General features: G+C 39.5%; 1 protein-coding gene across 1 annotated transcript; it reads right to left on the reverse strand.

Moving 5' to 3' along the window:
• Nucleotides 1–1,837: 1,837 nt before the first annotated feature.
• Nucleotides 1,838–10,914, reverse strand: igfn1.3 (immunoglobulin like and fibronectin type III domain containing 1, tandem duplicate 3). The gene is made up of 24 exons (XM_028405134.1): nt 10,819–10,914; nt 9,179–9,246; nt 8,942–9,064; nt 8,713–8,849; nt 7,986–8,085; nt 7,851–7,892; nt 7,724–7,769; nt 7,411–7,594; nt 7,181–7,294; nt 6,922–7,084; nt 6,528–6,800; nt 5,906–6,445; nt 5,698–5,822; nt 5,472–5,616; nt 5,102–5,395; nt 4,732–5,028; nt 4,453–4,632; nt 4,236–4,364; nt 3,833–4,141; nt 3,657–3,742; nt 3,376–3,568; nt 2,600–2,896; nt 1,930–2,256; nt 1,838–1,842 (listed from the first exon to the last, which is right to left on the reverse strand). Exons 2-24 carry the CDS (start codon nt 9,228–9,230, stop codon nt 1,838–1,840), a joined length of 4,161 nt encoding a protein of 1,386 aa, XP_028260935.1. The 5' UTR covers nt 9,231–9,246; nt 10,819–10,914.
• Nucleotides 10,915–11,313: the final 399 nt, after the last annotated feature.

Below are 11,313 nucleotides of genomic sequence, written 5' to 3' on the forward strand. Positions count from 1 at the left end.
CATGTGGATAAATACATTGTAAATGTTTTGGCCCAGGACTAGTCTCATTTACCTGGGAGACAAGAGAATATGTGAGAATGAGAATAAGTGTCCTAGTCACTAGCTATCGCCTATTCTCTTTTGAGCATGGGTTTTTACTATTAGTAGTTTAAAAAAAAAAAGTAGCCTCCACGATGCAACATTTTGTAGCCCATCATCACCACTACTTACTAAACTTTTAACTCAAAGCTACATGAATCAGCAGCTTCTGACTGTTCAGTGTTTTGCTCTGACCTTTGCAGTTCCTAAGTATAACCTCAAAGAGCTGCTAAAGTAGGTGTGGATTTGTGTGGGCCTGCCCAGTAACTTCAGAAAACCCACTTAACTTTTTGTTACTTTTAGAAGACCATATACAGTTAGAGAAAAATGATTTTAAACCCCTGCTGATTTTGTAGGTTTGCCCACTAACAAAGAAATGATCAGTCTATAATTTCAATGGTAGGTTTATTCAAATAGTGAGAGACAGAACAATAAAAAAAAATAAAAAAAAATGCATTTCAAAAAAGGTTATACATTCATTTGCATTTTTATGAATGAAAGAAGTATTTGATCCTGTATCAAGCGGCAAGATTTCTGGATCCCAGGTGTTTTTAAGGTAAGGAGGTGACATTGGGAGCCCTCTCAGCTTGGTACCTGTGTAAAAGAGACCTGGGAGCCAGAAATCTTGTCGATAAATGTTTGGAATCTGTCAATCCATATTGCAAACTCTTCACCATGGCCAAGACCAAAGAACTTTCCAAGGATATCAGGGACAAGATTGTGGACCGACACAAGGCGACTACAAGACCATCACCAAGCAGCTGGGTGAGAAAGTGACAACAGTTGGTGCGAAACATAAAATAACTGCCAATCCCCCTCGGTATGGAGCTCCAAGCAAGATCTCGCCTCGTGGAGTTTCAATGATAATGAGAATGGTAAGGACTCAGCCCAGAACTACTTGGGAGGAACTTCAATGATCTCAAGGCAGCTGGGACCATAGTCACCAAGAAAAAGTTGGTAACACTCTATGCTGTGAAGGACTGAAAGGACTGTAGCACCTGCAAGGTCCCCCTGCTCAAGAAAGCACATTACAGGTCCGTTTGAAGTTTGCCACTGAACATCTGAATAATTCAGAGGAGGACTGGGTGGAAGTGTCGTGTACAGATGAGACCAAAAGCTCTTTGGCATCAACTCAACTCGCTGTGTTTGGAGGAGGAGGAATGCTGCCTATGACTCCAAGAACACTGTCCCCACTGTCAAACATGAGGGTTGAAACATTATGCTTTGGGGGTGTTTTTCTGCCAAGGGGACAGAACAACTGCACTGCATCAAAGGGAGGATTGATAAGGTCATATACCCTCAAATCTTGAGTGAGAACCTCCTTCCCTCAGGGCAGGAGGGCCAGGGCATTAAAAAAGTCTTGTGTGGGTATTCCAACATGACAATGATCCAAAATACACGGCCAAAGCAACAAAGGATTGGCTCAAGAAGAAGTGTATTAAGGTCTTGGAGTGGCCTAGTCGGTCTCCAATCCCGTTTTTCTGGATTTTTTGGTTATTGTTCTGTCTCTCACTGTTCAAATAAGCCTACCATTGAAATTATAAACTGACCATTTCATTGTGGGCAAACTTACAAAATCAGCAGGGGTTCAAATATTTTTTCTGTACAGTATCTCAAGGAATAGCAATTCAACATAATTAATTTAACACATTAATAAAATCATTCACAAATAATAAACACAGCAGGTTTCAAATCCACATGTAATCCATTTATTTAAATGGATCAGGCATCTTCAGGAGTTTAGGGCTGCTGCATTGTTTCAATCTGAAGAAGTAGAAGCAAGAAAGAGAAAAATGTTAGAATAGAAATTACAAATTGAAGATGTTCCAAAACACTGTTAAGAATTTTTACCGTTGACAACAAGTTTGGTTGTGCACTCCACTCTGCCCAGAGGGTTTTCCGCAATAACGGCGTACTCCCCGCTGTCCTTGGACCCAACATTGAGGATCACCATGGAGCAGACTCCACATGTGTTGGTTATGTAGTAGTTAGTATTGGTGTTGAGGCTGATGTTATTTCTGTACCAGGTGACATGGGGTTTGGGGTTTCCTGTCACAGCACAGCTCATGTAGCACTCATAGCTCTCTGGACTTTTGCGCATTTTAAGAGGAACTGAGAAGGCAGGTGGCGTCTCAAAGCTGCAATCCTTAGTGGGTGGAAGCTTCAAAGAAAATGTTTCTGGAAGAATACATATACAAAATATATACATAAAGATAATTACAGTTCTGTTTTACCTAAAATAAATTCTTGTCTATAAAATGAACAAAACGTTATCAAAACCTGGTATGATGCACTCTGTGTGTAAAGTGAATGACTGCATAACCTCACATCTAAGAAGTTATCAATTGCGAATTAACCAGGAAATTTGAAGCCATTAACTGGTTATAGAAATATGTAGTGATTAACTTGCTTTTGATCAATTGTTTTTAATTAATCTGTTAATAAATTGGCATATGAAAAATGAAATTAGTTCTTTTAGCACTATATTACACTGTTTTATATCCCTGTTGCTAAAACTTGCCTTTGTTTCTTTTCACCTCCCAGACTGCTGACTCAGAGGGTTTGGAAACCCCCATGTCATTCTTGGCATAGACCCTGAACTTATACTCCCGTCCTGGCATGATGTTGGTGGCAGTGAACTTGTTGTTGAAGAGATGTTCAGCGACAGTTTGCCATGTCCGCTTAAGGGATTCATGCTTGGTGACGATGTAGTGCAGCCGATCATCTTTCTTCTCATCTGGAGAAGGAGTCCAGGAGACCGTCACTGTTCCTGACACATTCTCATCCAGCTCCACAGGGCCAGGAGGCTTGGGATCATCTGAGAACAGGTAGGCAACTATTATTAGTATTGTAGACAGAATGTCTGAACATTCTCTTGTTAAATTAAGGGCATTAGGACAAAAAAAGAAAACATCCTGGTCTCCTTTTCACTAACACCACATGAGCTTATTAATGTATCATTTAATTGCTTTGTTTAGGAATTTAAAATTGTGAATCCCAATTTTTCAGATCTAAAGTTCTCTGAACTAATTTCCCAGCCATCAATCTAAAAACTAAAACTTAAACAGAAGGTTGTAAAATATATTTACATTGAATCAGATTAGAAGCAGTAGCTGAGTTAATTATTGGATTACAAAATCAGCTGGTAATTCACACTTAAATGACTAAATAACCAGGTTAAATAATTAGGTTAAAATGTGTAGCACTTCTTGAAACTAAAACAATAATAATAAGGTCTTATCTAGGCTATTGATGTATGGCCAGTATTCTGCTAAAACCTGATCACATCCACTGTACCTGTAACTCTTATCTCCACGCTGGAGGTCTCCTGACCGACAATGTTCTTGACAATGATGGTGTAGATGCCAGTGTCCTGTCGCTCTGCTGCAGGGATCATCAGCTGTGATGATGTGTCTGAGTTGCTCACTGTGACATTTTTGGCAACAGGCAGGCCATCTTTGAGCCAATTGATTAATGGTATTGGAGAAGCCTGTCATATGGAGAGAGATCATCAGAAATTGTTTTTTGCAGGTGCATCTGCTACATGCTTGGCTGTATGTATGAATATCATACTAAACCTTGAAATTGAAGTTGATTCGAGCAGAGTTTCCAGCTTTTATAACCACAAAGTTTTTTATTTTTTTGTCGGTGAATTGAGGTCTCACTGACGTTATGGGATAAAAAAAATTAATGTGATTAGATGTTGGTATTAGATTTAGATTGTGACTGTAGATTCAATTTTTTACTGACTCACCTGGAGGAGGCATTGCAATGATGTAGTTGTCTAAGTCCTGAGGCTCACCATCTCCACCTTCATTGGTAGCCACAACTCTCACCCAGTACATGGCCATAGACTTGAGACCCATGATAGTATAGGAGGTCATGATAATGGCACTGGAGTTGCAGCGACCCCATTCTGGGTTTTCTGCTGGTCTGAGCTCCACAAAGTATCCTTTGGCTTCATCCTGGACACCTTCCTCTTCTGTGGGCCTGGTCCATGACAGCGATAAGGTGGTGTATGTAGAGTCTGTCACCCTTAGGTCAATAACTTTACCAGGGGGCTCTGAAAGTATACACAGTAAGCATTGAGATATACAGTATATATATATGGTTTGGCATAAGCAAATTACCAATAGGTTAGTTGGCTTATTACTTACTCTTTGGATCTCTTGCAATAACAAATTCAGAGGGTGTACTGGGCTCTCCAGCTCCAGAAATGTTGATGGCTGATACACGGAATTCATACTCAATGCCTTCAACAACGTCTTTCACTGCATACTGTTTCTCTGTAGGAGTGCAAAGCACTATAGTTAAGATGCACATCTGAATTAAAATGCAATATGTATTAAACATCAAACTTTAACATGGCCCTACCTTTGATGGGCTCGTCAGGTGGGTTGACCTGGCTCCACAGATTGCTGCCATTCTTGCGTTTCTCCACATTGTATCCCAAAATGTTGGTTCCACCAGTGTTAGTGGGTGCAGACCAGGCAAGGTTGATACAGTCTTTAAAAGCACTAACAATTTTTGGTGTAGATGGAGGTCCAGGGTATGCTAAACAACACATAGAATCCAAAAGTAAAATGTAAAATGGAGTGTAAAATGTTTTTACCAAGCTTTCTCAACAAGGCAAACTGTTCTGGGAAGACTCACCCTTCGTCCCAGCCTGAATGTCATCGGTCTCCATCATTTCACTGATGCCATGGTCCGTTTCAGCCCTGATGTGATAGCAGTACTTTCTGCCGTGATCTACATCGGTGTCCCTGTATTTAGCCTCTGGGCCAATCTTGCCTAACTTCTTCCAGCTGTTGCGACCGATTTGCTGGCGTTCCATGATGTAGTCTGTGATGGGCAAACCACCGTTGTCTTTGGGAGGTCTCCATTTGAACTCAATGCAAGATGATGAACTTTCAATGATGTCCACAGGACCAAGAGGTGGTGTTGGTTTATCTAGAGGTAAAAAAAACAAAAAGTAGTAAGTAAGTAGTATAATGAAGTTTTTATATTTATGTACAAGCCTTACCCAATACAGTTAGTTGTGTGATGGCCTCAGTTGTTCCAGATTCATTTTTAATCTTAATCTTAATTTCTCCTGTGGTTCTGCGGTTACATTTTGTTAGCAGAAGGCGGCTGTGAGAGGAAGACTTCTCAATCTTGATATGGGTGTCCTCTAAGAGCTCTTCACCCTCATTGTACCACTGGATCTTCATGGGTTCACGGCCAATAAATGTTACCTTAAAGGCCGCATCTTTTCCAGTTTTGATCGTAACAGGTTTTATAAACTCAGCAAGGTCCTCGGCATTGATTCTTGGGGGATCTAGTGGGAGGGAAATCAAACTGACAATGCGTTGCTTTTTTTAAGTGCTGTACCTCAAAAATTGAGATTATAGTACCTTCAACAATTAGTGCAGCTTCAGTTTTACGTCCATCAGCTTCACATTTGTACTTTCCAGCATCTTCTTCTTTGCAGTTTTTGACAATTAGCTTGCGATACAGCCCATCTTTAACAATACAGATATTTTCTGTTTCTGCTGTTATCTATAATGCATACAGACAAAAAACATTTACATCTCAGAAGATAGAGGAAACTTTTATTTGGCGAAGTCTGACTTTCCTCACCTCTTGCCCGTCTTTGTACCAGACTCCATCACAGTCCTCACGGCTCAGCCTGCAGACCAGTTCTGCATCAGTTCCGATGATAGCAGTCACATCTGACAGTCCACAAGTGAAGTACACTCCTGGATCTAAAGGAAATACAATCCTCTTATTAATTTGTAACAGAAGTATACTTTATATGCAACTGCACTCACTCATGTGTTTGTCTTACCGATGACAGTATCAGGGACAAGTGGGCCTGCTCTCACTCTCTTTCTTTTCCCCTGAACTGGTGTCTCCCCTTCTTCAGTATCTTCCACTTGAGCAGAAGTCTCTCCTTCCTCTGCAGGTTTTGGTGGTGCACCGTCATCTGGCTGTACATCTTCTTCCTCCTCTTCTTCTTCTTCTTCTTCTTCTTCTTCTTCTACTGCATCTGTGCTTTCTCCTTCTTTTCCTGCATCACCTGCTGCTTTTGCTTGTGCCTCTGCCTTTGCTTTTTTCTTTGCCTTTGCTTTAGCTTTAGCCTTTGCTTTAGCTTCCTCTAGTGCCTTTGCTTTAGCTTCTGCTTCTGCTTGTGCTTTAGCCTCTGCTTCTGCCTTTGCTTTTGCAGCAGCTTCTGCCTCTTCCTTAAGCTTTGCAATCAGCTCCTCTCTCTCCTTGTCTACTTTAGCACGTTGCTCCTCAGCAATTTTCAAAAGATCTGCTCCACCACCACCTGCACGAGTTGTCTTGCGAGGTTTCTTTTTTCCTTTCGTGTTTGGATCATTATCAACTAAAAATACAGAGAAGTAGAACAGAAGTTACACTTTCTTCTATACTCTGGTAAAGTACAGTTTAAATAATCAAAATATTACCTTCTACTACAAGCCAGGCGCTGCAGGATGCCATTCCAACCACAGCTGCATAAATTCCTTTGTCCAGTGGCATACAGTCCTTCACCACCAGTGTGTGAATCAGCATGTCTTCTGACACCAGTATGTCAAATTTGTCTCCTTGCTCCAGTGGGATGTTCTTCCCCATCCATGTAATCTTTTTCAGAGGTTGCGAGACCACACACTCAAACACAGCATCCTCTCTTTCCTCTGCCTTTACATCCTGAATCTTGACCAAGAACTCTGCATTGGGAACTAGATGAAGAACAATCAATGCTTAGCATATCTGATATTTTCCTTCACTGTGCAGATAAAGTAGCACTTATCCGTTGTTGTGTACATATTATGTTATGTACATATTTTAGGTTTATCTTACGTTTTAACTCGGTGGAGAAGATTTTAACTCCATCAACTTCCACCTGGTACAACCCTGCATCCTCTGCACTAACGCCGTTGACGCTAAACACAAACTTCTTTCCCACTTGTTTCAGTCCATGTTTTATCTCAGTGTCAGCATCAAAGGGAATCATTATTCCATCCTGTTTAAACAAGAAAGTGGGATTATATCATTTAATAATCTGTTCATTTTAGGAGGTGATTCAATCTTTAAAAAGAAACTCAGTCACCTAACTCACCTTGTATAAGAATATTTTGCTGGAAGAGTCTTTGAGTGCCATTTCAAGTTCAAACTCTGCACCACCTGTAGGGTTCAATTCAATGGGCTTCAGGTTGCAGAGTCTTTCAACCACCTATAATAATTAGAATTAGGGAAAAACAGCAAACTGTATATAAGGCAATCCATTATATTATTAGAGATGTGGTGTAGATCACATCTTATTTACTTTTTGACAAAACCAGCACATACTTTTTCTTGCTCTTTCTCCCTTTCTTCCTTCTTCTCACTTAGTTTTTTCAGCATCCCACGAAAATCAGTGACACCATACTGTGCACAGATGCTTTCGTAATCTTTCTTCTCTGCGCTCAGCAACAGGTCCCAAAACTTTTCATCAATCTGTGGCTTTGTCTCTTCCTTTCCCTCCATGTCAGCCCTCCAAAAAGAAGTTAAAAAAACATCAATCAATACCTTAGTTTTGTAAAAACTGAACGAGACAAACACTGGAAAACAAAAGTGAACCATCAGGGACTTCCTCTTATCCATAAACCTATTTCCTGCTTACGTGCTTTTCAAGGCCTTTTTGAAATCCTCAGGTGTCTCTCGGATAGCTATGACAGAAACAGTGCCTTAGTTGCAGTTTTAATAAACAAAAAAACAACTGGGACTTTTTGTAAATTTCGTGCGTGTACCTGTTCTTGATTGTTGTAAGGCTCTGTTCTTTTTATAGCCAACTAAAATAGAGGAAATGACATGCTTTTAATTTGTCTTTTAAAAAGAAAAAAAATCATGTGATTATGGTGGAAAAATAAAAGAAAGTAACTCACCTTCAATGATATTTAGTGTAGCAGTTACAATTGCTTTTCCATACTCATTTTTGGCAAAACACTTGTAGGTATCAGCTTGATCCACACTTACATCAGGCATCTGGTAATCAGTACAGACACATCAATATTTTTCTGAATCCAAGATTGTGTATTGATAATTTTGACTGTTTTATTGATATATCCAAGATTGTTATTTCAACAATGTCTTCATGGCCACCCTGTGGGAAAACATACGCTCGTGGTTACATTTTTAAGGCAGCTGAAATGGTTTTTGTTTCTATATCTGGTGCCCTCCACTGGTCATATGACCATAGTGCAGGGGAATGTTGCATACCTAACAGTGCTGGAGTCTGCCTAACACCTGGCTATTCTGAGGATTGCTAAATCTGTGAAGTGTCAGGAGGTTTTTGGGAGCTCACTTACTTTTGTCATCCCACTGTGTAACAAACACAGTTTGTACTTGTCCACTTTCTTTCTTTGTTCTGCAGGTTGCGATTTTGTTGCATGATATATTCAGTGTGATAAAGTTTTGTTAACTATGTGAAAGGGTCTGTTCCTGAATCTAACCAACATTTGATGCCTAAACCCAACTGCTAGTGGAAGTAAAGATAATAAAGCACGAAAGCAAGAAACTGTCATTTTTTGAGTTGTTTACAATCGGTCGATTCTCTTATACAAAGATATGCAAGGATATGTTGGTTGTGATAGATGAGGTTAGGGGTCTTACCTGCAGTTGGTATTCACCAGAGGCTTTATCGAAAAGAGTTTTGTACCTTTCTTCATCAATTTCTCCGTTATTTCTCATCCAGGTCACTGTTGGTTCTGGGTTACCTGTAACTATTGCTCTGAAAATGGCTGTTTTTCCTGCAGAAATGGCAGCGAGAATGTTGCAGCGAGATTTGTAGTATGTTGGAGGAGTTCACAGTTCAAAGTAGTGTGAGATATAGTCACATTACCTTCCTGCAGAGTGATAGCAATGGGTTTCCGGGTGAAATCAGGAGTGGCCATGCCTTCAGGTAGTTCTTCCACAAATTGAGTGATCATAACACCTGGCACCTTTGACTTCTTTCTGATTTTCACTGTCATAAAATTGCGTTGTGTTATTTGCAAACTTAAGAAGAAACCTGGATAGAGCTTTGTTAAAGGCTTGATCATAGATTAGGGCATATAAATAGGAATATGTCAATACTTACCCTGCCCTGGAGCAGTTGGCTCCTCTTCCTTTGATTTACGTATCTTAAACATCTTGACAACAGCTTTCCTATTAATGCAAAAAATATTATAAGGCACTATTAAGACATATGTACCCCATGTATATGCATGTGATGTCAGTTGGCTTTGCTTGGCAACTGATATATGTATGTTCCCATATGTCCAACAAGTAATTGATCTGTTCCAGATGGTCTGGATGCAGTTGGTATCATTAATCTTTGTTGTAACTAGAGGCTTTAGGCAGGCAGGAAGCACTTTTTGTGTGACGTCTTATCTGTAGAGAGACGGTAGATTGCAATTTATGGAAAAACAGTTGGGGTGATGGAATGAGGCCAAGAGTTTGTATTTCCATCTGCATTATTAACTATACAAGAATTTCGGACAAAAATATTTAGCATTTCTGGTCAAGTTCGGCAAGTGACCGTCCTAATTTTGCAGGCAGTAGGTCACATACCACATAAAACTGTCCTTCAGGACTTGGGAAGCTAAACAGTCTCACAGTGGCAGATGCAAGGTCAGACATTTTTCTTTAGTAAGTATTTAGAAGAAGAATAAATAAAGGACTTCCACTGCAGGTAGATATTAATGGGACAGTGTACAGGTAAAAAACTGGTCTATTTAGAATATAAGGGGCATTTAGCACACAGATATGTGCTACTTGAAGTGACTTTTTTTGGTTTTGTTTTAATTATAATCATATGCATGATCTTGCATGCATGTTTGATTGATTAACTTTATGTATCCCCCAGAATGAAGATATAAACAGCGTATCTTGAACGCTCCATTAAGAAATAATGTGAGCGCCTGTGTTCTCTCCATGTTTACGCTCACACTCTCCCTTCTTGATTAGGATATCATTAGAGCTATTTGTTCTTCAATTATACTTGGTAGCTGCTCAAACTATTACTCTTAAATATAATTAAAATGAATTATGCTGAGTTGATTAAGCACCTGCATATTTCACACTTTTGTACACAGGGTGCTGCTGTGAAGCTATATTTGTCTGGGAGTGAAAATAGCTGTCCCAAGGGTGCCATGTGTGATCTGATTTATGTCGGGGTCTATACAGGTCTTAAATTTCATGGGTCCATTTAATAATGGAGCATATGCTTTACTTACTATACGTACGATACAATCGTGAAAACAATCAGTAAATGTACTGCCAATACCAATCATTTGATCTTATTAATAAATGTTTAATAAATGTGAACTGTTTATACAATTTTGCCACAAATGTATTAGTAATAATCAATCAACATCAATCAATGAAAATAGCAGTTAATAACTAACATTGTTTTCACTCAGCCTTTGACAATTGTGCTTCTCAGCGAATATATCTAACACTGGGTCAATCCTTATCAATACTGGCACTTTTCATGGGGCCGACTCACATGGATCAAATGTGATGTCATGCGATTTTTATTTCATATTCTGACTTAGGATAACTGCATTTAAAAAAGTACTTACTACCACTAAAGATAATGTGCAGCAACATGCAAACTGCTGTCAAACACATACATGCATTTTAATAGCACATAAAGAAAAGTTAAAATAGAAAAAAAAAACCATACCATATGTTAGTAATTAGAAATTGTGTCAGGTACTCGGCAAATGTACTCACTATTTTTCAAGTAAACTGCTGTGCTGTGTTGTCTGATGCCAGCAAAGTTCCAGCTGATTCTTAAGTGTGGGCTCTCCGTTTTGAGAGGCAATAAAGCCTTTCAAAGACACTCAGAGCAACCTAACCCACTGGTTTTCTCTGTGGCTCTTGGGGATAGGTTTACTGATATGCACTTTGGCCCTAAAGCGCTATAGGTTCTTGAAAAGGGGACACCAGAGGAAATGCAGCACTGAGGCTTCCTAATCCCACCCTCAAAACTGAAATTTCAGCTTTAGTGCTGCAGCAGTGCTCCTTATTAAAAAGGGAAGTCTCATGGAAAGTGACATAGATGTACCATGGGCTGAGCTGCCCTTCCATTAGTGTAATTGTACATGTAGGCAGCCTGATCTTCATCCCATTATTTAACAAAAGGTAAGTGTCAATTAAATGTAACTATTTTAGCCTTATTTTTTTTTATGTTGTTGTTTTTTTGCATGTTTATAAATGCCCAAATTA

This window comes from Parambassis ranga, chromosome 5 (assembly GCF_900634625.1).
Source record: "Parambassis ranga chromosome 5, fParRan2.1, whole genome shotgun sequence".
Taxonomy (NCBI): domain Eukaryota; kingdom Metazoa; phylum Chordata; class Actinopteri; family Ambassidae; genus Parambassis; species Parambassis ranga.

Coding starts and splice junctions, on each gene's coding strand:
- igfn1.3 (XM_028405134.1), bottom strand. CDS start 9,230: ATGTTTAAGATACGTAAATCAAAGGAAGAGGAGCCAACTGCTCCAGGG. Junction 6,801..6,921: donor CTTCTCCACCGAGTTAAAAC/GTAAGATAAACC, acceptor TTCTTCATCTAG/TTCCCAATGCAGAGTTCTTG. Junction 3,743..3,832: donor CATTGCAATGCCTCCTCCAG/GTGAGTCAGTAA, acceptor CCATAACGTCAG/TGAGACCTCAATTCACCGAC.